Source organism: Emys orbicularis, chromosome 25, assembly GCF_028017835.1.
Source record: "Emys orbicularis isolate rEmyOrb1 chromosome 25, rEmyOrb1.hap1, whole genome shotgun sequence".
NCBI lineage: Eukaryota > Metazoa > Chordata > Testudines > Emydidae > Emys > Emys orbicularis.
In genome coordinates this window covers 5335101-5362860 of record NC_088707.1, presented here as the reverse complement: position 1 = coordinate 5362860, position 27760 = coordinate 5335101, and the positions used below count along the sequence as shown (strand labels likewise).

General features: G+C 50.5%; 1 protein-coding gene across 1 annotated transcript in view; it reads right to left on the bottom strand.

The window, feature by feature from the left end:
• TBX21 (T-box transcription factor 21) overlaps positions 1-12637 on the bottom strand; it is a 34405-nt gene extending 21768 nt beyond the window's left edge. The window contains exon 1 of the mRNA XM_065422698.1: positions 12069-12637. Coding sequence (XP_065278770.1) covers positions 12069-12637 — 569 coding nt within the window. The remainder of the gene's footprint in view (positions 1-12068) is intronic.
• Positions 12638-27760: the final 15123 nt, after the last annotated feature.

Genomic DNA, 27760 nt, shown 5'->3' with positions numbered 1-27760 from the left:
GTCTACACTACAGATAACCCCGTCAATCAGTGGTGGGGAAAATCCACACCCCGCGCAAGGCAGTTCTACCGATCTAACCCCCCGTGTAGACAGTGCTGTGTGACACCTCGGGAAGGTGGATTCATCACGCCGACGGGAGAAGCCACGGCCTGGCCTCTCCATCCATGCAGCTAAAACTCTCACCATCTCATGGCTCTGACCAATGCAGGCTTGCCCCGCGCCGCCCTGTTCGGACTGCTGCTGCGAAGAGCATCACTGACCACCCCACCGCTCTCTCTGGATCTCTCCCCTGGCTCCCCCTTTCTCCAGCCCTTCAAACATGAGCGATTTGCCTTCCCTTTCAATTCTTGGTCTTCAGGGCCTGTCCCCAACCTAACCATCATCTCCTTGAAGTGCCAGCCGCCCCCCCCCCCCAACATCGACTTGTTACATTTTCAAACAAGCCCCTCTCTCCCATGCTGCCCCAGTAAACACCCCCAACGCCACCTCCTTGGCCATCTTCCTGGTGGCCTTCACTCTCAACTCTCTCCTTTGCCTTGATCCCACAAAAAAATTAACACTGGCGAGGCAGCTGGTGCCGGGTCCCTCGTACACCCGCTCCGGCATCCAGCCGCTGTCTCTTGGACCTTCTTTTTGTTCTGTGTTGGTGAAGCACCTAGCACAATGGGGCTCTGATCCTCTGATCCCCCCCACCCGGATGTTATCATCCTACAAACACCATCCGGCCCTGATCTCAGCTTAACCATAACGAGCCAGATCAGCCGGTATAAATCAAAGCAGCTCCATTGATTTCCGCAGAGCTAGGCTGATTTGCACCAGCTGGGGATCTGGCCCAGATGACAACAGATTCCCCAAGCCAGAGTGACCCCCCCCCCCCCCCCCCCGAGACATGGGTTAAAGAGACTGGACCAGGGTTAATTTCTTGGCAGGACTTCGGGGCAGGTTTGGGGAGGTGACACCCGGCGCTGCTTTGGATCATTGCAATACTTCCAAGCATGGGCGGGGGGGGGAGAAATGAGGGGGTTGGGGAAGGAGCGTGTACACTGGAGATAAAAGTCCCACTGTGCTGTAATGTTGCATTAGCGTCAGCAGGAGCTATGAGCGTGCAGGGACCGGCCCCCCGTTTCCAGCCTCTCCTGCTTTTTCCTAAGGGGATCGGAGCTGGGTCAGGAAAAAAATTAACTGGCCCTGAGAACCGAGCGTCTTCTGGCAGCTGAGTCACATTTTCCATGGAGGGCTGGTGCGTCGCAGCCGGCGCCCGGCTCAGCCCACCTGCCGCCTTGCTGGGAGGCGGCGGTGGGGGAGGGGAGACGGACGTTTCCGGGGGGGCGTGGGGGGGACATTTTGCCTACGAGACCCGACACCTACGAGACTCAGGAGGAGGCTGCCCCATGGGAGAACCAGCCTCTCTCCGCACAATGAAAGCGCGTCAGTGGGCCAGCCTGCACCAGGAGAGGGGCGAGACTAGGTGCAGGGGCCATCTGTGTGTTTGGCGTTTGTACAGCGCCGAGCACAGCGGGGGGCTGGTCCAGGACTGGCTGATCCCCAGCAAATAGTCTAATTGTTCCCCCCTCCTCACCACGCCCACCTTGGGCTGCAACAAGCACCAGATAGTCTGGGGTAGTTTGCAGGAGGGACCCCATGTAGGGTGACCAGATGTTCCAATTTTATAGGGACAGTCCCGATTTTTGGGTCTTTTTCTCACATAGGCACCTATTACCCCCCGCCTCCTGTCCTGATTTGTGACACTTGCTATCTGGTCAGCCTAACCCCATGTGGACGTGCCTGGGGAAGAGGCAGAGAGATTGTCATGCAGCGGACACCTGGATCCAGCTCATGGGAACGTCCCGACCTATCGAAAGGACGGACGGGCCAGCCCGTAGAGTGCGAGAGGGGGCGTAGCCTATCTCACCCCAACTTCAGTGGGAATTCTGGAGGGAGGCCCAGCCAGGTGTTAGGGCACATTCTCCTCCTCAGATCTCATCCATGTTCGAACTAACATGCTAAGGACCAGATCCTCAGCTGGTGTAAATCCACTGACTTCAGAGCTAGGCTTATTTACACCTCATCCACCACATTCCCCCCCACCCCCCCATACCATTAATTGCCCATCTACTACTCTGAGAAAGAAAATCATCCATCACGCTGGGGACGCCAGCCAGCAATGCTATTTCTGCTTGGTCAGAGCAGCCCACAGCTCCGGCCCAGGACCTATGTCCTCGCCCCACATGTTCACCTAAGGCCTTTGAGGCTCTCAGGCAAGACCTGGTAGGGGGCTGGGGCTTCTGGGAGCAGGGGCCCATCCCCTCCTCAGATCAGAGACCGCCTTCAAGATCCAGATTACCACCACTGGGGCTTCCCTTTTCTTTTAGCTTCTTTCCTCCCGTGGAAGGAGCATTTTTGTTTGTTTTCCAGCTAGGTCTGAGCCCAAACCTTCCTCTCCAAACAGCCCCAAGCTTTGGGGCAGACCAGCTCCCATCCCCCGTATATAGTTTAAATGCCTGCTTCCCAGGACATCACTGTTCTTACTTACTATTCATCTTGTAGCAGCAACTAGGCACCCCAATGACGGACCAGGACCCCCCACTGCTAGGCGCTGTACAAACAGACCCAAAACATGGTCCTCCTACAGCTTACACCCGATGGGCTCACTCATTTTAAAGTCACTGTCCTAAAAATTCTCCTGCGGGCCCCAGAGGGAGGGCTCCAGAAAACAAATACAATAAATAAAAACCTGTCTGTGAAACAAAGGCAGGACCCGGCTCATGTTCTGTTCCATCGGTTCTCATGGGTATGGTGGGATGGCTTCTTTGTGGGAAGAGGAGTTCCGTGTAAATAACAAATGTTAATAGAAGAATGAGATGACTCAAAATTCTTCTTTGGGACTTAAGGGAACTCAACGCCAGGAGGCCTCCATTCAGGAAAGCACTTGAGCGCCTGCTTAAAGTTAAGCGTGTGCTTTGAAGTCCCATCGAGCTGAAGATCTCTGCTGAATCAGGGCCCTCGTTAGGACAAAACAGTGCAGCAAAGGCGGGCGTAATCAGCACTGTAAGAAACAGGCATCACCGGAGCAGATCAGACCCCGGGATCCAATTAGTCGGGCTCCACCCAGTCTACACAGCAATCAGAGGTGTGATCCCAGCACGTGTGACCACGCCTGAGCTCGCTTTAATCTCGTTAGCTCAGGCAGCAACAGCAGTGAAGCCCCGGCGGCACGGGTTAGCCACCCGAGGGTCCCGAGTGAGTTTGTACAGCCCACGCTGCTCCGATATCAAAGACAGCTAGTTTAAAGCTAACTCAGGTGTGTCTACGTATGCTGCTATCACACCTCCAACCGCTGAATGGCCAATCAAGATGCTGCGGTTGAAGATGCAAGAAACCCTCACGATATTTAGGCAGGGTTCCACTAATACAGGGATGGGTGCTATGGGGAAAGACTGAAGAAGAAATTGAGCAGGTTATTCAATAGCTATTTCCAGTGCTTCGTTAGCCCTTAAATAGGAAGGATTTAAAGCACTTACACTGTTTATCCTACCTAACATAACTGTAGGCATTCACCAGTTGTTAGTTTTGCCGTTATTGCAGAAATGGCATCAATCTCCCCGCGTGTGAGCATGTCGCTTCCCTCCCTGTCTGACAAGCAACTATGGAGACATTCCAATAAACGGGCCAGGTTATCCACTGAGCTCAAGCGGCACGGAAAGAAGTCATTTTACGCCGGCTCAGAATCTCCCCCAGCAGTACCGTCCCCCAAAAGGTTTATAAATAAATATATTTCACATTTAAGCGAGTTTCGGGCGCGTGGGGACTTTGATGTGGTTGGAATTTTAATGTGTTACTCTGCGGGGGACTGTTTTATCTCTGGCGGCAAATATCACGTAGAACATCGAAAGAGGAACGCTTCAAGACCCTAAATTCTAGCATGTGTCTGAGGACTGATGTATAGAAAAAACCCTGGCTTAAGCCACCAGCAAGGACTGGCCACCTCTTGGAAGCCAGGGCCATATTGTCTGAGTATCAAGGTAGTGCCTTGGGGCAGAACTACACAGATTTTATACTGATACCACTAGGTCAGTTAGGGAGCTGATTTTTTTAATTGATCAAGTTATACCAATAGAACTCATAGACTCATAGACTCATAGACTTTAAGGTCAGAAGGGACCAATATGGTCATCTAGTCTGACCTCCCGCATGATGCAGGCCACAAAAGCTGACCCACCCACAACAGAATCTTCCAGCCTGCGACCCCTGCCCTATGCTGCGGAGGAAGGCGAAAAACCTCCAGGGTCTCTGCCAATCTACCCTGGAGGAAAATTCCTTCCCGACCCCAAATATGGCGATCAGCAGTACCCCGAGCATACAGGCAAGATTCTACAGCCGGACCCTCATTTTACCCGCGATGGCACGTTAATGCCTAATTGACTAAAATCACGTTATCCCTTCAAACCATTCCCTCCATAAACTTATCAAGCCTAATCTTGAAGCCAGAAAGGTCTCTCGCCCTCTCCTATCATGCACGCAATTATATTGATACAAAAGTGACTCAGGTCACGTCTACGCTACAGACGTCCACCGGCATATCTAGGTCAGTCAGGGGTGTGAAGAGGTGTGATCGCCGGACAAAACACAGCTGTGCTAGCAAAAGCCCCTAGTGTAAACAGAGTCATATTGCCAAAATTGTGCTTTTGCTGGCATAGATTATTTTGCTCTATGGGGCTGGAATAAGCGATACCTGTAAAACCTTCCAAGGGTACATCTGGTTTCACACTGATATAATTTATTTCCCATCCCATATGGGACTAGTTATACCGGCATAAAGCCCCTTTATATTGGTATAACTGCATCCACACTAGGGGGCTTGTATGAATTTAACTACACTGCTTTTGTGTTTAGACAGTCCTTGGGGGTCTCAAACAGACCCGTGCTCCATTGCGTTAGGCACGATACAAACACACACAGTCCCTCCCCCAAAGAGCTTGGTTTTCAATGAAACCTGAAATGAAATCCTGGCCTTACTGCTGTCAATGAGTGTTCTGCCGTTGATTTCAATTCAGACAAGCTGTCACCTCATCAATTTTAAAATGACACCTTTGATTGAAAGTGTTGTTGCAGCCCTGTTGGGCTCTCTAATATCCTGGGACAAGGTGGATGAGGTAGTATCTTTGATCAGACCAACTTCTGCTGGTGAGAAGGACAAGCTTTTGAGATTTATAGAGCTGAAAAAGAGCCGTGTGTCTGTGGGTGTAGCTGAAAAGCTTGCCTCTTTCACCAACAGAAGTTGGTTCGACAAAAGATATTACCTCCCTCACCTTCTCTCTCTAACATCTGATTTAAAAACAAACTAATATTGTTACAAGCAACACCTCAGGTTGATGAGGTTAATGAGAGGAAGTGGAGAGAGGGGAAAAAACCAAAACACATTTTTCTATATGTTTTTCCACATTGTTTACTTTGTGCATTTGACAGCACTCGGTGTCTTGTCAGCTTCACCATTTCCTCTGTTATAGTCAATTTCATAGTTTTCCCCTGTAGTCAATTTTCCCTTATTGTTGGTGTGGGTCTTTATACACACTACAGGGGAAAGAAAATCTCCCCCCTCCCCCCCCCCCACCTATATATAAGAAAACGCAATTGTAAAATACGGCAGGGGGATTCCAGGGTAGGGGTAGGATGTGAAACCACTTTTAAATTCTTTGATTTAAAGGGACTGGAGTTTGAGTTGTTGGTGTCTCTCTACGCAGAACATTCCTGCTTTGATTTCCATAGGGAATTCTGCTTCAAATCGACAGCACGACACCAGGGGCAACAGAGCTACTCTGTGGGCTTGTCTACACTTAAAACTCCACAGCGGCACAGCTTCAGTGTGGCCACTACCTATGCCGATAGGTGTGGGTAAGCCACTTCCCTGAGAGGCAGTAGCTAGGTCACCAGACGAATTCTTCCATCCATCTAGTGCTGTCTACATGGAGACTTCGATTTACCCAGCTCCATCCCTTGGGGGATTTTTCACACCCCTGAGCGGGGTAGCTGAGTTGATCTAATTTGTAGGCCAGACCTGACATACAGATGAGGACCTGATGCCTAGCTTTTAGCTAAAGATCAAGCTAGCTTGTACTGGGAAGTTTGGGTTACTTTAAAGGTGCTTGCTTAGGAAAGGAAATTGAAATTAAATTAATGGAGATATCCCATCTCCTAGAACTGGAAGGGACCTTGAAAGGTCATCAAGTCCAGCCCCCTGCCTTCACTAGCAGGACCAAGTACTGATTTTGCTCCAGATCCCCCAGTAGCCCCCTCAAGGATTGAACTCACAACCCTGGGTTTAGCAGGCCAATGCTCAAACCACTGAGCTATCCCTCCCCCCCAAGGAGATGGCTTATCGCTGCTACTTCTGTAATAAACATGATTCCTGAATGGGGGGGGGGGCTCTGTCTAGGTTGCAATACATTGTTACTTGCTCATACATTCCCCAGCCTCGTACCACGCTATCATACCGCTTTGCTAAGCGCACGGTGGAGACCACAGGAGTGTGGTTCTGAACCAGAAGGGGGAGGAGTGGGCTGGGGGGAGGGCCATGGCTCGCTGCTAAGGATAGGAGATGGAAGGATCCGGGGTGGTGATGAGTCGTGAAGCAGTGACACAGGGAACACGGAGGTAAGTGGGTGCGAGTGGAAGATTATGTAGGTACTCTGCTGGAAGGATATTTTTGGGCCAACTTCAGAAGTGAGTAAGTCTGTCCAGAGGGAGTCGGAGGCCCCTAGCCTGCCTTGCAGATCATTAAGTAGGTCTAAGGGAGTCTACGAGCCCCCTAAGTCACCCATGCATAGGCCTTGCCTCTGAATCTGCCCTGTTAACAGGCATGTCCTAGCGATTTGGGTGGAAGGGTCTAGGATACAGGGGCAGGTGCAAGGGTGTGGAAATCAGTGGCCTGGTGCTGAGGTGGAACTCCATGGGGGGGCCTTATTTACAAACACAGAGCCACAAAGCCTTGGGGGGGGGGTCAGGTTCCCAGTGGGGGCAGCACTCAATGGGCGTAAAATGGCCCAGCTCCACTGCCATCGATTTGCACCAGCCGACTATCTGATTTTCCCCCTCCCCAAAGCATCCACCCGCCACCTTGCCTGCTGGAGGAATGAGCTTTAGAAGGAGATAGCAGACCTAGGGTTAGAACCTTGTTGGACTGACTCCCTGTCTGGTTGGGACAGCACCAGCTTTCTGTGCCTCAGTTTTCCAGTCTGTAAAATGGGGATGATTCTACCGTCTCCACCGCAGTGCTATGAGGACTTCTCCCCTAATGGACCAGCTTCACAACAGCGAAGTTTGATGGTTAATGGGTTTGCTGAACCCCAGCCTTCCTCCCCCCCCCCCCCCCCCCGGCCCCTTTTCCATCTCCTGAGCACACCACAGAACACAGCCCCGCTTGCTCCCTCTGGTTAAAAAACACCCGTCGTGGAGGGGCGGTGGGTGGGCTGCTGATTTCCTGAGTCGACTTGTCTCCCAATGAAAAGCCTGCCGCTGAGTCTGAGATGATGAAAGGGCGCGGAGCCACAATAACCACGGCCGTGCAAGAGACACAAGAGTCAGGGAGACACTGCTGCTCGCCTCCCCCCCACCCCGGCCCGCTAATACCAACAAGGGAAAGAAAAGCTCTTTGCAGAGTAACATTGCACCAGGCAAGCCCGGCTGACTTCAGTGGAGCGTGCGCCTCATTTTACACCGGGGGAGTGAATCAGGTCCAACGACTCCAAGGAGAGTTTAGCCTCAGGGCCAGTCTGTCTTTGGATTTACTTTGCACCGGGCCCGTGCATCCATGCAAGTTGGTGCTTACACCAGTGCAACCCACCCTGGTAAACTGTACTACTGCGAGCCCAGTTTTGCACCAGCACATTAGGGGGGTTGCACTAGTGCCCCTGCCTCCATGGAGTTATGTCAACACAAGTTTTCCCAGTCTAGACAAGCCCATCGCAAATAAAACTAAGGAAGGGGTCTCCAGCTTTGACTGTCAGATTGTGGTTGTGTTCCCATGGGGTAGAGCGCACTGTAGAATTAACAGGGACCATACCACGTCTGGAAGGATGGGTCCGGCACCAGATTTATCCTAGATGCCCATTGAAAAGAAAATTACTGCAGCAATGGGCCAACCCATGGTGGTGATGCTGTAACAAGGAGCTGGGTTTGGGACAGAGGCCTGGTTCTGTCAAAGGTATTTAGGCACCTAACTCTCGCTGATTTCAACAGGCATCTAAATATCTGGGCCTGATCCATGTCCAATGAAACCATGGCTCCAGTGGATGCCAGATCAGCCCCTCGAACTGTAGTTTGTGTGAGCAAGAGAGAGATGGGTCCAAATGAAGCACTTCCACCTTCCAACACACACACAATTCCTGTGGGCCATTTGGAGATGATTTAAGTATCCTCCGAAAGGGAAGGAGCTAACTGTTAAGTACCCCAAATTCAGGGCGAGCTCAGATAGGCTCTGCCCTGTATAATTATACACACACACACCACACACACTCACTCTGCTGGAGTTACCCCAAACTCAGGGGTCTTAGTCAATGTCAGACCATTAGCGCAGAATACTGTAGCGCTTTCTCATAAGGGCTTGACTTGCCTTGGCAGGAGTCAGCCTAAAAAGACAGCCACAGTCCATGCCCAGCCTGGGTTGTATTTAGGCGACAGCGGATTTCAAAGAGCAGCCCGGGGGACACTCAGGTTGGATCCACAGGGAACCCCACAAATTCAAGCCTAGCTGAGCGACCGCCATGGAGCACCAAGCAGATCCCTCTCTTCCTCCCCAAAATTCGCAGCGCTGGGGAGGTAATGGGCTTCCCTTCACTCTAAAACCCCATCAGAACCTGATTATTTGCTATTCAGCTTGCAATCAGCCCAGGGGTGGGTGGGGTGGGGGAAGGCTTAGAGAAACCCAATGAGTAACTCCTGAAACCAATAGAGACCGAATCTCTAAAGCAATAAAATCCTAAGTCTGGGGGAGGGGGATATTTTAGGGCCTGATCCTGCTCCCCTGAAACCAACGTCAGTTGTGTCATTGATTTCAATGGTGGCAGGATCGGGCCCGTGATTATGGAAGATGTTTGGGCTGGGTGTCAATTTGGCAGTATCCAGATGAAAGGGGCCTGACTTTCAGTCAGCACGGACCCACCCCCGGCTCCGAGAGAATGAAGCCCCATTTCAGGGGTCGCAAGTGAGGCCACAAAAATCTTTAGCCACTTTCGAAAATCCCGGCCTACGCATTCACACAGCACCGTTACAGAAGAAGGATCTCAAAGCACTATCAAAACCAACCAGCTTGGCAGACGCGGGGCCCCGATCCTGCTCCCTCTGAAGTCAATGGCGAGACTCCAATCTAGTGCCAGGGCAGCAGGACTGGGCCATCTCTACACGTGAATCATTTAAAGCCCCTCTGGAATGCAGCCACCTCTGGGCGGCGTTTGTTTAACACCCTACAGCAACAGATTAATTTAACACATCATATTCGATTTAGTGAAAGGCTCAGAGGGGCAGAATTAACTATGCGAATGCATCCTATGTGCAGTTAAAACTCATTTGGAAGGGGGTTAGTTCTGGGCTCAGGGGAAAGAGGAAGCTATTTCTTCTGGTGATATTTTAGTAGGTTTCTATATGACCCCAGCAGTGGAAAAAAAAAATCTCAGATGCTGAAAACCTATCAAATATGTTCCATCCCCAATCTGAATTTAAATTTCCAGAGGAACCGAGTCACTGGGGTTTGCAGGCAGAGAAGGGAATTGACAGAATACGAGCCAGGGCTTTTTTCTAGCTCCAGGTACTTTTGGATCTTTCTTTTTTTCCCTTCCCCGTCCCCTTGATAGTGATGGTATGTAACTGAATCGCCCTGAGTGCTTCGCAGAGGGCATGCTCCACAGCATCCCAGGCCTGAAGCCTGCGTGGGAAATGAACCGGCCTTAACACGTTTAGACTTTCAACACATTAAGCAGGTTGGTTTCGGCATCAAAGTGACACCGTCTGTCTGGGCCAAAGAAAGAAAGAAAAAGCTGATAGGTGCGGAGACCTCCTGGGTGAAAAGGAGATGCCCCATCACAGCAGCAGCCAAATCCACCAGATCAGGGCGGCGTTTTAGCCATTTCTGAAGCTCTGTTTTGCACGGATTGGCAGTGGCAGCTCCAGCTTTTAATAAGTGATTAGAAAGCATCTTATAAAATGCATTCACCCTGGCAGAGGAGGCGAGAAAGCACACCTACAAGGGAGGCAGGTTAGGTTAAAAAGAAAGGGCCAGATCCCCCGCTGGCGCAAATCGGCACGGCAATAGGGAAGTCAATGGAGCTCTGCTGATTTACTCCAGCGTGTGTGCATCCGCCTGTTAAACTGACATTGAAATAGGACTGTGCCTGCTAGGAAGCAGCCTACCGCTTAAAGAACAAATACAACCACCCCAAGCTGAGAGTGCTCAACACCTCCAAGGAGTGGGCCCTGATTTTGTGGCACCCCTTCGTGCAGAAGTGACACAGGCAGACTGTGATCTGTGATGGCGCTGTAGTCACAGGCAGCCCTAGGTGAAACATGCCTGACACCTTACAGACCCTACACCCACTGAATCAGAATGGTAGGACTGGAAGGGACCTCCAGAGGTCATCTCCTCCCGTCCCCTGCACTCATGGCAGGGCTACGTATTATCTGAAATCAGAGGCCCTCTTCCCACTGGGCTTCAGAGGTAGGCAGATGGGGCTACCACAGGGCAAAGCATCCCCATCTGCAGCATGGGGGAGCCTGTGACGTGGTGGGGGCTGATGTTTGTCAAGGGCTTGGAGCTGACTGGGCCAAAGATGGGCATTCATCATACAACTCCATGGCATTTCAGGGTTCAAATTCCCTGCTGGCCCAATGCCATTGAAGTCAGTGGAGTTACGCTACCAGAGCATTTGACCCTAGGTTGTCATCAGCAGGATTATTAAAGAGCCACCGCATTTCGAACGGACAAGCCTGGGAAAGGAGGACACAGTTTTAGTGTTGGCTAAAACCCTGGCTTCCCGTGACCCTGCTCATGTACTGCCTAGGGACCCTGCCTGGTCAGGAACCCTGGCATCGAGTCAAATGGTTTCTCTCGGCTTGTTGAGCTCGCTGGCACATCTGAGCAAGCCTGCCACAGGGACCAGAGGTGCCCAGTGGCTCAGAACCTGCCCAGTCATTCTTGTGCGGACTTGGCTCTGGGACGTACCAAAGCCCCCGAGAGTGTCCAGCGGGCACCAGCGGCTGGGCACCCAAGCAGAAATACAGGAGGTGGGCCGGGAGACCCGCTCAGAGATGGCCAGGCAGACAGCAGTTGGCTTGGAGCCCTCACACTCAGAAAGACCAGAGATGAGCGAGAGAAAGCAAGTGTGTGTGGAAGATCAAAGTCATGACATACACGCTCCCTCGTCAGGGCCAGACTTTGCTCTCCGTTACACCAGTGAAAAGGCAGAGGAACCCCCAGGCACTTCACTTATTACTAGTTTTCCCCTAGTCGCTATGAGACTTAGTCAGAGCCCAGGAGGCCACCCTGCCGGGCGCTGCGCAAACACAGCCCGGCTTTGCACCGGAGGGGCTGAGATCCGGACCCGGGGGCCCGCGCGGGGCAGGTTACACCCTGAGCCCCGGGCCGCTTTGGCATTTCACTCACCCCGAAGGATTTACCGACCCGGCAGGTGTCAAAGAGCCAAGAGCGCCGAAAACAACTCCCAGGACTTGCAGACACCCAGCGAGCCAGACCCCCCCCCCCCGGACCCGCGCCCTACACCCCCGTAGCGCCCCGCGGTGTCCCACTCGGGCAGGTGCGGGGAGCCGCGGGGCGAGCGAGGAGCGCTGGCTCTCTCCAGGGAAGTTTTAGGACTTGGCTGGCGAAGCCGGGGGGGCTAGAAATGGGATCGCGTTAGAGGGAGGCGATGAGTGGTCTCCATCCCCCCCACTAGATTTGGGGGAATCCCAATCTCCCCACCACCTTCACCAGACTCCCTCCCGCCCTTGTAGGGGGGCGCCCGTCCCCAGCCCCCCAACTCCGCCCCTCCGGAGGGGCCCAGGCCCCCCTGTCCCGGCCTCACCTGCCCTGCTTGGTGATGATCATCTCGGTCTGGTGCTTGTGGAACTTGGCCCAGAGCGGGTAGTTGTTGAGCATCACTTGGACCTTGCCGGAGAGCTGGTACCCGGGCACCGGGTAGAGGGGGCCCCGGGGGAACACGTGCTGCACGGCGCCCGGGTAGCAGCTGTCCCCCGCCGCCGGGCTCGGGTAGAGCTCCCCGCCGCCGGGGTAGAGCTCGCCGGGAGGCAGCGCGAAGCCGTGGCCGCCCGGCTGGGCGGCGGCGGGCGGCGGCTGGGGTCTGTAGGTGGAGCAGCTGCTCAGGGCCGGGCTGAGGAAGCGGCCGGAGGCCGGAGCGCTGCCCCCGAAGCCCCCGGGGACCATCGGGGCGCTGTAGGGCAGGCTCAGCGGGTAGCCCTCCGGAGCCGGGGCGTCGGGGAAGTAGAACCGCTCCGGGACGCCCATCTTCAGCTCAGCCGGCTCCTTGGCCCCCTGCAGATCCAGCGGCTCCTTGGCAAAACTTTGGCTCTGGGCCCCATTCAGCATGGTGAGCGCGGGGCTGCTGGCTCCGGAGGCTGGGTCCAGGGCTCCCATCGACTTGCCAAGCGAGGCGGGGTGGGCGAGTTTGCAGGGGAGGAGGTGTGTGTGGGGGGGAGATCAGCCCCCTCCCCTCCCTCAGCAACTCATCAGGGTTGTGCAAAGAAAAAGGAAAAAAAAAAAAAAGAGCGAGAGACCCCCCCCCCCCGCCCCGCCGCCGCGCACCAAAATCTCTGCAGCGCTCGCCCCACAGCTCCCAGCCCCGCTTCAGCGGCGGCGGAGTCCGGTTCACACGCGGGGCCGGGGCTTCATCGCCGGTCCGGACACGCCAGGAGCAAAGGCAGCAGAAACCCCCCCGTCCCAAGCTCGGTGTGTACAAAATCCTCCTAACTAAAGATCCCAGAAAGAGCCGCTCGGTTCCAGGGGGCGGGGGGGTTTCCCCCTGACACCTCCCCTCTTTCCAAGGGTTACGCGAAGGGGGGGGGTTTCCCCCCACTCCTGGGAGCTGCCTCGTCTGCCCCGCTCTGTCACTCCACCTGCTCCATCCTCTGCCTTCAAGAGCCGCTCTAGCCTCCCTCTTATTAAAAGCAGCAGCACTTGGGGCTGCGAAGCTCCGCCTCCTCCCTGCTGGCCACGCCCCCTTGCGGGGTGGCGCAAGAGATTGGTTCCCTTCCTTCTTGAAAGCTGCAGGCCCCTCCCATTGTGAACAGGGATTGGGGAGGGGGAGGGGGAACTGTCCAGCCAGAGGGGGAAAGAGAATTTAGGGCCCCGATCCTGCCAGCACGGATGCTTCACAGACTCATAGAACATCAGGGTTGGAAGGGACCTCAGGAGGTCATCTGGTCCAACCCCCTGCTCAAAGCAGGACCTAATCCCCAACTAAATCATCCCAGCCAGGACTTTGTCAAGCCTGGCTTTAAAAACCTCTAAGGAAGGAGATTCCCCCACTTCCCTAGGCAGCGTTGTTGTAGCTGGGATGGTCCCAGGACGTCAGCGAGATCTCACCCACCTTGCCTTGTGGTCCAACTAGGCAGCTGCCTAGGGTGGCAGATTTCTGGGCAGCTGCCTAAGGCTGCAGATTTAGCCCAGCTGCCCCCTGCATCATGGCAGGGCAGCTTGGCCCTGGTGGGCCAGGCCACAAGGCCAATCACTAAAATCCATCATTACGAGAGAACATCCGGGGCCAATCTGCTGCCTTAGGCCTGTGGGGAGGTGGAGTTTTGCCGAGGGCAGCAGATTGTCTTGAGCCGCCTCTGGTCCCCTTGAAGCCAGCGGAATTTGGCTCATGTTTGCAGGGTCAGGCTGTCACCTAGTAAAGGGTCAGTCCACTGCAGCTGCACCAGGTTTGGGTTTGATTCTGTAATCAGGGGTATGCTGTTTAGCCATTGTTATTTCACTTGCTTCAGAGTGAGATTGGGCACGTCCCAGACATTTATAAGCATCAATTTGGCCCCGCTCCCATTTCCCCTCTTTTGGTTTTCTGACCCTCCCCCCCCCCTCCAAAAAAAAGGTCCTGCTCATTAATGCTTAGAACATCCTCTGAAATTTTACAAATGATTGGCTGCAGCGTTCAAAAGTTACAGCCGGACAGAGAAATGCCATCCTGTTGAGGGGAAACCCTTTGCAAGCTCGGCCAGTGGGATATCTTCCCCCTGCCTAACATAGCTACGCTGGCAGATGTCTGTAGTGTAGACAGTCGAACAGAGGTAAGCCCCCAAATCTCATTGGAATTAGGCACCTCATTTTGGAAATCCCGGCCCATGGCTCCAACCCTGCAAACATTACGCACAGGCTTAACTTTATGCAGGCAGGTTGATGTCAGTGGCGCTGCCCCGGCGCGCAAAGTTAAGCAACTGCCAAAGTTGGATCTGATTGCGGGATCAGGACCCAATTGTTCCCCTAGGATAATCACCACCCCGAGTCTGTGGGGCTGAACTGGGGGAGGGGAAAGGTGTCTGTACTGTTCCAAGCTCCTCCCCAAAAGTAAGCTGCACCCACGAGTCATCAAAATGAGACACTGCTCACAGTAGAGGTTTGAAATATGATGGTGCAGCACTCTAGGCTCATTGAGTTTGGTTCCTTCCTGAGTGGGGGGGGTATCCCCAAATGTCACCGCTTGAGACCTCAAAATCCCACCCAGCAGATTGGGCTGGTCTGTGACTCTCCCTCTCCTTTTCCAGGAAATAGTTAACACTGCTAACATTTAAATGATCACCCCAGTTAACTCCTCCTTGAGATGAATGGGGGTGTTAGCCTCCCTCCAAGCTACTGGCCCTGGCTCTCTGCAGGCTTGCTTGGATGTCTCTGCAGCGGTTACACGTGGGTCACATCTGAGGTTTCCTTTGCAACTGTGACAGCTAGAGACTTTTTTTTTTTTTTAAAGTGAAAGATGAGATTCTGAGGAAGAAGATAGCATCTTCAAAGAGGTGCCAGGATCTTGTACGGCCATATACTAGCCCTGTATCATGGTCAGTGGAACTGGAGTCAGAGGATCCAGGTTCCCTGGAGGAACAATCATTTAGGGGTGTCCAGGGAAAAGAGAAAATGGGGGGGGGGGCAAGGAGACAAGTCAGCCATGTGGATGGAGCAGTGTTCAGAGTTTAATAAAGTCCCAATTTATTCAACTGAACCTGCATTCAGCATCACCCTTTGCAAATGAAACAGCCCAATCTAAGCCCTGCATCAAGAGAACAACAAAAATAAATCTCATTAAATAGTAATAACCCCCACCCCCATAATAAAGACTGTGGTCATGATAAAGAGGTGAGAGAGGGTATTGGATTTTCCAGGGATTTTAGAGGCATGGGATCCAAACTTAAGACACTGAAAACCTGTATTATATATTTGTTTTGTCATACTGCCAAGGAGCCCCAGTCACGGATCAGGACTGTGTGGCACTAGGCGCTGTACAAACACAAAGCAAAAAGATCGTCCCAGCTCCGACAAACTTACAATTGAAGTATTAGACAAGAGACAACAGGTGGATACAGACCAACGGGGGAGTACAATGAGACAATATCGGTCAGCACAGTAGGCCCATTTTACGCATGCAAGTAAATCAACACACTTCACTGACATCAGTGGGCTTATTGGCATGAATAAAGCTACTCACGTTTGTAGTGTTTGTAGGACCACGCCCTAGAGTTGCAGCCAATAAAAGTTTTGTTGCTTTGCAAGATCTTTAAATAGGATTTTTCCAAGGAGGGGGTAAAAAAATGCCAGGATAGATACAGAACTTGCTTTAAAAAGGATGGGCAGGGGGGAGAATTGTTTGTTTTACAATAGTTTCAGTTCTTTTATTTTCATTCCAGCTCACACACACACCCCCATAAATCTGTGGTTTTGGGGCATGATCCTGTAGTCCTTGAGCTAGGACTACCTGTGTGAATAAGGGTATGAGCTAGGACTACCGGTGTGGGAAGATTTGTGTTGGTGGAATCACGGGGATAGTCCTATTGATTTAATTGATACTGCTGGTTTGAGGAACAAAGGGTTAACCAGGTGAGTCAGGGTTCAGGGCATCCACTACTACTGTGATGAAAGCCATAGATAGATATTGGGGTGTGTATGGGGATAGATAGATAGATAGATAGATAGATAGATAGATAGATAGATAGATAGATAGATATTGGGGTGTGTATGGAGATAGATAGATAGATATGAGGGGTGTATGGGGATAGATAGATAGATAGATAGATAGATATTGGGGTGTGTATGGAGATAGATAGATAGATAGATAGATAGATAGATAGATATGAGGGGTGTATGGGGATAGATAGATAGATAGATAGATAGATAGATAGATAGATATTGGGGTGTGTATGGAGATAGATAGATAGATAGATAGATAGATAGATAGATAGATAGATAGATATTGGGGTGTGTATGGAGATAGATAGATAGATAGATAGATAGATATGGGGGGTGTATGGGGATAGATAGATAGATAGATAGATAGATAGATAGATAGATATGGGGGTGTATGGAGATAGATAGATAGATAGATATTGGGGTGTGTATGGAGATAGATAGATAGATAGATAGATAGATAGATAGATAGATAGATATTGGGGTGTGTATGGAGATAGATAGATAGATAGATAGATATTGGGGTGTGTATGGAGATAGATAGATAGATAGATAGATAGATAGATAGATATGGGGGTGTATGGAGATAGATAGATAGATAGATAGATAGATATGGGGTGTATGGGGATAGATAGATATGGGGGTGTATGGAGAAAGAAAGAAAGAAAGAAAGAAAGAAAGAAAGAAAGAACAGGGCTATTAAAAAGACACTTTGAACATAAACCTCATACAATCAAAAAGCAAATTTTAGCCCTACGGTACCTTCAAATATTGCAACTGAAATAATAGTCCAAATAAAATTTTCTTTCCACCATTTGCCTTTTACATTTCCCTCAGTTTGGATATTGAACCTAGTCTAGTCACTTTCATTTTTTTCTTGTCACTTTCACCTTCCAGTTGTAAAGCATTATGCTATGTACTACCGTCAGTGCTCGACACTAATTATTAATTCATTATTGTTATTACTCACTACACCTACCACCACTAACAAAAAGGTATAAACATTAACATCAACATAACAATGACACTGCAGGAAAATGTGTAAACCGAAACAACAACAAATAGGCACCCTTGTCTTACTGAAATTTTAAAAATAAAACTCAGAAGTCAGAATCAAAAAATAAAAAATCAGAATCAGAAGCATTTTCTATTTATATCAGGTTTTGTAACTGCAAGAAGATTGAAATGTTGAGCCTAAAATTCCTTGACAGCACCTTTTAAAAATGTTCATTTGGAAGGTAGAAGAAAAAAAACTTCAGCTATTGTTGAAAAAAAATCACTCTGAGATTTAACACGAGGGGCAGGAAAATCAGCTCCCCACAAATCCGTGGGCCTGATTCGGGTCTCCTTTTACACCGGTGTAATCAGGAGCGACTCCATTGAAGGACACGTGTGTAAAATGTAAATGACAGTGGGAATCAGAGGCACAGTGCTTCAAAGATAGAGCTGATGGCCAGAGCAGCCCTCCCCTTCTGAACAGAAAGTCAAACTCATTTCAGGCTAAAGTGAATGTGACCTGGTAGGAAGTTTGCTCTGAAATGAAAGGAGGGGTGAGGCTGGGGGAAGAATCCTGGGAGAAATGTCTGAGGTCAACATGATGTTTAGTTTTTGTTTGTCTCCCAGACAGAGGTTCCTGGAGTGCCCGTCCAAGCTCTGTGCCACGCGTATTGGGATCCATTAAGTGCAGCTGCAGGCCATGCAGAGAGGATGTTGCTTTTAACACTTTTATACGGTCAGGTTTTCTTCTCGGCTGTGGTTATTTATTTATTTTTAGAATGCTCAAGAAACCTGAAAAATCCAGTCCTGCCTCAGGGACATCCACCCTCTGCCCTGCAGATCATTCACGCCAATCCATGCCCACCTCATACACTCATCCCAGTGCCAGCCATGCCCACCCTATCCATTCCTCCCTGTGCCAGGCCATACCCACCCCAAATACGCTTGCAATCAAGAGACTGTCCTTCAATATAATGTTTCCCAGCGGTAGAGCTGGACCACCTGTAAAGGAAATCCCTGGATCTTTCCCTGTAGTGACCAGTGTTGTTGTGGCCATATTGAGTCCCAGGATATTAGCGAGACAAGGTGGACCAACTTCTGTTGGTGAAAGAGACAAGCTTTCAAGCTACACGGAGCTCTTCTTCCTTGGCAGCTATCCCAGAGAAGTGCCTGTCAATATTTTCCATTCCCAGCGGGAACACAGTATGCAGGGGACGGTGGCCAGGGATCACTGATCTGACTGGGATAACAGCCCCAAAAATACACTGATCAGGAGGGTTCTCACCAAGCTATTTATTTCCACATCACAGCCTGTTACATTCGCTCTTCTCATTAGAGCTCTGAATTTAACTCACCTTGGAGATCACACTGAATAGATACAGAACACCAGATATTCGTCACTCCGATGTTTTTTCCCCTTTCACCAGCTATAACATAACCAGCAATTGCTATCCTTCTTGCTAGCCCCCTCCAGGCTGGAAGTCTGTTCTCTTCATCAGAGGTGGAAATATTGCGACAGCCACTCAGAAAAGTTTTGACAAGAAAATTAGTATCTTGTAGGGTTAGGGCTTGAAGTCAATGACTGTCTCTCTGGTGGGGCTTTGGATCAGGACCCCAGCAGCATATTTTCCAGAGCTCGGTAAGGAGCATTCACAGTCAGTGCCAGATTTTTCAGAAGTGCTCAGCACCGGATCTGAGCAACAAATGGCTTTTTCAGTTCACTGGCAATTCGGAAAATTTCAACAACGGAAGAACAAGAACAAGGACCGAACAAGGAGTAACGGTCTCAAGTTGCAGTGGGGGAGGTTTAGGTTGGATATTAGGAAAAACTTTTTCACTAGGAGGGTGGTGAAGCACTGGAATGGGTTACCTAGGGAGGTGGTGGAATCTCCTTCCTTAGAGGTTTTTAAGGCCCGACTTGACAAAGCCCTGGCTGGGATGATTTAGTTGGGGATTGGTCCTGCTTTGAGTAGGGGTTGGACTAGATACCTTCTGAGGTCCCTTCCAACCCTGAGATTCTATGATTCTAACATAAGAACGGCCCTACTGGGTCAGACCAAAGGTCCATCTAGCCCAGTGTCCTGTCTTCCAACAGTGGCCAATGCCAGGTGCCCCAGAGGGAATGAACAGAACAGGGAATCATCGAGTGATCCATCCCCTGTTGCTCATTCCCAGCTTCTGGCAAAAGAGTTTTGGGTTGGAGTGAAACATTTCCAAATTTCCAGTGAACTGAAAAGCCAAAACAGATTTCGTTTTCATTGCTTTGTGAGCATTTTTAAAGGTTTCTGATTTCATTTCAAAATGTACTTTCATTTTTTTAAAGTCCTTTCAAACCCCCAAAGGAAAATGTTTTATTTTGAAAAGGGCCCTTTGGATTCAGAATTTAAAAAAAAAACAAAAATACCCACATTTTTTTCTAAATGAAAATTTTGGTGAAATTGACGCATGTTCGAGGAAGGTTTCGGTGTTGCAGAATCTGCATTTTTCACCAGAAAAAAAGTGTGTGAATTTCCCCCCCAGCTCTCGTCCGCACTTAGTGCTCATAAGAGCCTGCATCTAATGCTAACTGAAGAAAGCTGGGAAGAGCACCTGCAATGTACACTTGAAAACACCAGGGTGAGAGAAGATGGAGGCGGAAGAAGAGAATCCAGTTTAGTGGCACTGATTGCTGGTTTGCTTCATCCAACACTCACCAGCAAGAGGCTCTGGTCTCGTCCTCACTCTGGGGTATCCATCTTTCCAAGAAACAGTCTCCCACTGCCTCTTCTGCCCCTGCCATGGTGTGTGGTCATGTCCCCTCACCAGCAATTATAATACCCTGCTATTTACTGAGCTCCACAGGTGCTCTCTGGCTGGAATGGCAGGGCCTTGCATGTTCGGTGGTGCAGCCCCAGTTCTAATCAGGCTGTCTATATTGACGTGACCAGATTTCACCCCCCATCTCCGCTGGGACTTCCTGTCATACCCATCAGCTCAGCGTCCCATACGACATCGATGCTGCAGAAGATTAAGGAGCAAAAGGAGCAATGTGCTTTTCTCCCTCCACTCCTCCAGGCCAGAGGATTCGAGATTATGGAACCCTTTGACGGGCACTGACCTCTCCTTCCCACCCTGAATCTCAAAGGGAGAGGAGGCTGCTCCCCTTGGCTTTCTTCCTAATATGTGCGTCCACAGCACTGGCGGTCTCAAAAACAACCCTGTTTATCCACTGGAATAACTGCAGGGGGCAGCTCGCATCTCTGGCTATCTGAGGCCTGATTTTCAGAGGCTCTGAGTTTCCATCAGGCCAGATTCTGAATCCCATACTCCGCCCCCTACTCCACAAGCAAGTGTCCTTGACTTCATTGGAGTCCAGTGCTATTCAACAGAAGCTGGACGTGACCGTGAGACGACATTTCTTAATATCAACGGGCATCAGGGACTCTTTGTTCTGCATCCGAAGAAGTGGGCTGTAGCCCACGAAAGCTTATGCTCAAATAAATTTGTTACTCTCTAAGGTGCCACAAGTACTCCTGTTCTTTGTTCTGTGTTTGTACAGCTCCAAGCATGATGGGCTCCCGGGTCCATGACTAGGACTCCTAGGATACGTCTACACTGCAATTTTTAGTCCCGCCAATGCAAGTCAGCTGACCCAAGCCAGCTGCCACCCTGCCTTCGATTGCAGCGTAGAAGTGCCTCTAGGGCTAGAAACTACTAAAATACCAATAAATAACCCCTCTCTAAACTGCTGTGTCCCGAAATCCCCTCCCACTGCCATGTCCCCAGATCTGCCGGGCACCCAAATCTCCTGCCACTGCGCTGGATTTACTGGGGAGGTGATACTCAAACCATCTCCCTGCATCAGCTGAACAGGGAGAGGCCACTCTGGGAACAAGGCAGTGGATCTGCACAGCCCCCTTCCCCCAGAGTGGACCAGGCCCAGGGGAGCTCCCAAGAGTCCACCTGGCTTGAGACAGAGGAAATGGGGAGTTAAGGATGTGCAAGGCTGGGGGAGCTGCAGGGGGCTGGGGGGGAATGTGTCTGGGTGGATGGGACTGAGTAGCCCAGACTGATGGGCCTGGCTGCTGTCTCTATAGAGGGTTGTGTATTGTCCCATCAGATGCAGCTTAGCAGCCATTTTAGTCTTTTCAGAAGTTTAATTGTTTAGAAAAGCTTCCCTTCCCCCTGTTTAAATCTATATGCAAAATCACCCTGGCTCCTCTTCCGGCTCCCTGCCAGCTCCTCCCAGCGCTGTAATCCCCCAGGAATTAGAAGAGGAAAGAATTGATATTAGGAGCATTTAAACAGCTGTTTTATTCAAGGATTTTACAATGCCGGCAGCCAGACTGGGAAGGCTCTGGAAATCCAATATCCTGGATCCAGATGTCCTTTGCTCTGTGTCACCTGCACATGGCAACACACACAGGGAGGACACACGTGAACACATGCTGAGGGGCAAAGACATTGCATCCCTATGCCCTTTAACCCAAACCTCCCCATTCCCCCCTGAGAAAACAGTGTCCGCGAGGATCCACAACTGCTTTACAAACTATACACCTCGGCCACCTCTGGGGTGGACGCCTTGTTACCAGCCCACAGCAACGCTGCACATCAGAAGCAGTGGAGGCCCAGAAATCAATCAATCTCTCATCGAAGTTCTTACCAAAAAACTTTCCAGCCAATTCTTGTGTCGGGAAAACTTTTGTTAAAAGAGAAAAGGGGGAAAAAAACACCCGAACAACTCATTAGAAGGAGACGAGAAACAAAGCGCAGCAGCATGTGTTCCTCTGACGTCACCACGTGCTAATTCATTCCTGATTTACCATCCCCAGCGAGGATAAATTCACAGGCACACGCCCCCTCCTGCTGTGAGATCAGCCCTCCTGGCCAGGAAGCAGAGGAAGACAGACAATTATGAGGCTCACCAGCTTCCCTGCTGCTCCCATTGTCAACCCAGGCAGCACGGGCCAGTGGACAAGGCACTGCACTGGGGCCCAGGAGACCTGGGCATTATTCCTAGCTATGACCTGCTATAGGACCTTGGGCAAATCACTTCCCCTCTGTTTCCTTCCTCCATTCTTTGGAGTTCAAGTTATTTTGGGGCCTTGTCTGTACACACACGTTTTATCCCTTTGGCTATAACTGAAGCGGTACAATCCTCACTAGTGTGGACGCAGTTGTACCAGCATAAAAGGTGCTTTATACCAGGCTAGCTACTCCTGTGTGGGAAGTTATAGCGGTAGAAGGCATCCCACCACATGTTTGTACAGCATCTAGCGCAAGACAGTCCTCACCTCAGCTGAGGCCTCTAGACACTCGCTGTACCACAAATCCTGACAATTCCAGGAGGATCCTGACGCTCTAAGGGCCCCTCTGCTCCTCAGTGGGGCTTCCACCATCAGAGATGATCCAGCTCCAAACTGGGAACGGTTCTTAGCACTTGTCTTAAAGTAGCTAGGGGCGCTATTGCTGCAGGAATCCCAGGGCAGCCCTTGTCCCGAAGAGATTACCAACTCAATAGACGAGTCAGATAAAGGAAGTCAAGTATCCCCATTTTATAGATGAGGCCCAGAGAGGTTAAGGGTCTCACCGGGAACCTGTGTAGGGTGACCAGATGTCCCGATTTTATAGGGACAGTCCAGATTTTGGGGTCTTTTTCTTATATAGGATCCTATTACCCCCCACCCCCTGTCCCGATTTTTCACACTTGCTGTCTGATCACCCTAAACCTGTGGCACAGCCAGGAAATGACCCCAGAGCCCAAGGATGGTTCCTTAACCACGACACCATCCATTCCTCTCCATGGTTCAGGGTTTGATTCAGACCCACCTTTTAAAAGAACAGAAGATCCGCTCAGATCCCAGTTCCTCCGGCACTTCTTCGCGCCACGCTCAAAGACACCCAGCCAGCACAAACACACGGTCCATGCACGCAAAGCTTTGTTACAGCAGAGCATTCGCTCGGCTCGTTCCAGATAAAGTTGAGAGGGGCTCACGGTTTGAACAGCCGCCTTTTCGAAGTCCTCTCGCATCCACATTCTGACTCAGGTGGTCTTGGAAAGCGCTGGGCGGCATCAGAGTCCAGGGAAGGGGGAGCAATCCAAAACTGGGGCTGTTTGAATAAGTGGTTCCCGAGATACAGTGCCCCTAAAGAGAGACGTCAAAAGGTTATGGTCCTGATAGGCTTGTAGGTGTCTGCAAATGCCCGGATCTGTCTGTATCTATAAGTATAAGCCTGTGCATGTCTGTCAAAGGCCAGATAAGTCTGTATCTAAAGGTAGAAGCCTGCAGATGTGTGTATAAGTCTGTAGCTATATGGATAACCCTGTATCTACGCTTGCAACTCTGCGATCGCTCCCTCTCTGTATCAGTTTTCTTCTTTCTGCAAACCTCATTGATACAAACAGAAATGAAACGGAAGGAGTGAAAGCCCCAGCGCTTGGGCTGCCTAAAGCTTGACTGGACAAGACCCCGGTAAATAGTCAGCACAGGGAACAATCCTGTACTGCTCCACATATCTCCTGCCCCCTATCAGGGGATAGGTCTGAGTCAGTGGATCTTTTCCCTCTCTAACATCTCTGACCAGATTCCCAGCAGGGAAGAGTAAATCACACCTGGACGTTGGTTTCTGTTGGCCTTTTGCAAGGAAAAGGGCCAGAAATGAATGTTCTTGTTAAAAAATAGTAATAAGCGTAGCTAGACAGGCAAGATGCATGCTAAGGATAGAGTCATGGAATGGATGTCCCCGTTCCATACCAGGTCTATAGCTACATGGACATCTTAGGCATTCAGTCTTCTCCTGGATCTGAAGAATGAACATTACAGCCCTGCCTGCAATGCGATGGGATTTGGTCCCACAGGAAAGGGCAGAATTAGAGATGAATTCAATGGGCAGGGGAATCCGTCCCTCCCATTTCACCCCCACACCAGCCACGTAAATCAATCAATAAATCCAGCATGTCCCAACCAAGAAAAACCGGCCAAGATCATTAAGGGTAAAACTGGCTGGAGTGAAGATGATGTTCCGCTTTAGATTTATTGCATGACTTTTACGATCTCATGATGCCCATAAAACCCCCCCAGAGGAAATTTCAGATCATTGCCGAGAGTTGATAAAACCAGACAGCTGAGTGTCCGGCTGCACGCAGCAATTCGAGGGCTCAGCGCGGTGTCGGAGGGATACAAAGCGCTGTTCTGAGCTGGCAGACGTAGGGAATCAACGTCCCGAGGAGAAGAGAACTGAACTGCCCCTTTTCAGAGCTCCGAAAGAGGATCTTCTACGGCGGCGAAGGAATTCTCCCTCTCAGGATGTCTTCAGACCAAAAATGAGCCCCTTTCTGGAAGTGCGGAGCTCAGTGTTTTACCAAAGAGGTCAGTATCATTGTCACTATTGTAGAGATGGGGAAACTGAGGCACGCAGAGGGGCCAGGACTTGCCCAAGGTCACCCAGCAAAGCAGTGGCAAAGCTGCGGAACAGGAAGAGAGCAGCAAAGGCATGTTGTATCTCAACTGCCCTGTCCTAAGCGCGTCCGGTTTCCTGTGCTCTGTGGCACATGGGCACCCTCTGAGATGCGGTGGGCAGGAGGAAACGGCTCACGCCAAGGGATCCGGGCAGGATATGATTGTGGTCGTGGGGCTTTTGCATTTTCTGTCTCTCTCTCTCTCTTGCCCTGTCACGCTCCCGTCTCAGGAAGCGCATTGGCGAAGTAGCTTGTCGAAGAGCTTCGCCCGCCCTGCCAGGAGAGCTGCCGAAGCCTGCGGTTGTGCTGCCTTTTTCAGCGCGGAGGGAGACCCCAGCCGGGATGGGGCTGTCCGAGGGTGTGACACAAGTGGTGCCGCTCAGCAACTCCATCTGTTCTGAGTCAGTGCTCAGCGGCTGGGGACGGGCATCTTTCAAGCCACTATAGCCCCGAGCTCCTGATCAGTGATGACCTAAGGGAGTTTTCTGAAGCGGGTTCTTATCCACATTCCACCTGGACTATTTACATTGGGCCTGTGGATGCAGTATCCTTCCTGCCTTCCACTGCACTGCTGTGTCCTGTTAACCAGAGCTCCCCTTTCAACTCAGCCTTGGCTGTCTTTCAGCTGGAGGTGGGTGGATTTTTTTACAACTAGCTAGACCCGTAAAACTGTGCTGGGGCATCTGTGATCCCGGGGCTGGGAATCAGCCAGCCAGGAACCTGACACTGTCCCCGGAGAAGTCACTTCAAGTCAGCCGTGCCACAGTCTCCCCACTGGAAAACTGGGGCTAACGATTCTTACCCGCCTTTGTCAATCGCAGAAGCAAGTTGCTAGTCGTACAGATCTTTGGCGGGTGAAGGTGTACCGTAGTATGGGGCCTCCAGCTAGCGGAGAGCGGGGTCAGACTCACCCCTGCCCTATTTTGAAGGCTGAAATGAGACTTAAATGGTGCATAAGCCTTTTGCCTAGGGATGAATTTCATCCCAACCCCCTGCCAAGAGCTAGTAGCCGCCCATATACATCCAATGGCTGGTTGAGAAACTGTATTCATTCATTCTGGATCAGCTGGCGTCAAGCCATGTAGCTCCACTGTGGCCTAACTACTCTGACGGAGCTACGCCGCCTGACACCAGCTGAGAATCTGGCCTAGAGGAACCTGTGCACATACCATGGGCTAGGATGACCATATTTTCCCAAAGGGAAAACAGGACACCACATGGGGCTGGCCCGAGGCCCCCTTCTACCCCCCCAAGCGTGGGACAGGCTCGAGTCCCCCCTGCCACTCACCCACACAGGGATGGCCTGAGGCCTCCCTCTACTCCCCACACGCAGGGCCAGGCCAAGAATCCCTGCCGCCCACCCCGTGTGAGGCTGGCTCGGCCTGAGCCCCTCTGCTGAGCCCTCCCTCCCATGCAGGGCTGGCTTTGCTGCTCGCACCCTCCCCCCGCACGTTTCTCCACACCCCGCTAGGGGTCGCACCCCACTTTTTTGGCAAAACCGGGCATTTGTCCCGTTTGCTCTTGCCAACAGATGACCAATTGGCAAGAGCAAACGGGGAAAAATGCCCAGTTTTGCCAAAAGAGTCGCATCGGCCAGGACAGGGCTTAGAAAAAGGGGACTGTCCTGGCCAAAACGGGATGTAAGGTCACCCTACGCGGAGCTCAATCCTGCCAGATGAGATTCATGCCGGATTCTGAAGATTTTATTCAAGCAAAACTCCTAGCAAGAGCAGTGATCTTGGGCTTTGGTCCCCTATAGATATCATGCCAGATCCTCCGTTTGTATAAATCAGCGGAGCTCCCTGGATGTTAGTGCAAGCGTGCCGAATGAACACTCTATTAGGAGAGGTGCCAGTGACAAAGATGAATGCACAGCAACATTTTAGTTTCAGGCCACACATGCTTTATATTGAGGTCTCATTTACAAACAATCTATAAAGGCTTAATACATGATTCATCGATGTGTCAATAATTGGCTGATCACTCGTTAAGAGAATCCAACGATTGCTTCTTACCATGCCGCATAACCGTCTTTAACCCTTCTATGCTGATAACCCGCTCTAACACATACAACCCACGCCCATGCTTAGAACATCTGTCAACCATTTATTAACCTCTCCTTTGCCGTGCTGCCTACAAAAAACTTGACAATGGTTAGGCAGCTGGTGTAATGAGACCACTGTATAGCATCAGCATAATAATCGCCAGCTCTTATGTAGTGCTTTTCATCAGCAGATCTCAAAGTGCTTGACAAAGGAGGGTTGTATCATTATCCCCATTTTACAGATGGGGAAAACTGAGGCATATATCAATATTGTCTCAATGATTCCTTGTGCTCTCCCACCTGTCTGTCTCCACCTGTTGTCTCTTGGCCTATACTTAGATCGTAAGCTCTTTGGGGCAGAATATTTTTGTTCTGTGTTTGTACAGCGCCTAGCACCATAGGGTCCTGGCCCATTGGTTCAGTGGAGATGCTCCTAATTTACACCAGCGTGAGCGAGACCAGAATCAAGGCCTGTATACCTGTCAGGAGCAGAGTGTAAGTATATCCAGTCAAGTGCAGCTGGAGCGAAGTTTCTTTGCATTGCAAAATGAGCAGAGCTGGCTGGAAACTGGAATTTCTGTTCTGTGAGAAATTCCAACAATTTGAAAAAAAAAAAAAATCATTTCACATTGGGAAACAAAAAATCAAAAGTTAGGAATTTCCTGCGGCATGAAAGTTCCAGAATTTCTGATTTAGGACTATTGGAATATTTAAGTTCATTAAGGTAAAAACATTATTTCAATACTGTTGAAACATTCTACTGTAAAATATGAAAAGTAGCCTATGAAACATATCATATGACATCTCATTTAATATTAAAATAATATTTTAATATAGTATAAAAGTCAAAATGGCACAAATCAAAATGAGAAAGTCAAAATTAAACATCCGGACATAATTGAAATGAGAAAGTCAGACTGATTCTTTTCCCTGTTGAAAAAATTTCATCGAAATTGACACATTCCTACACCACCTTTCGATTTCAGCAAAATGGCGTTCTCCGATGGAAAACTCCCCCATCAACGTTTTTCCGACCAGCTCAAGAACTGAGCAAACATGTGCCTAGATGGTCAGGCAGCTGGGGCCAGATGCGCAACTGATGGAAATCAGCATA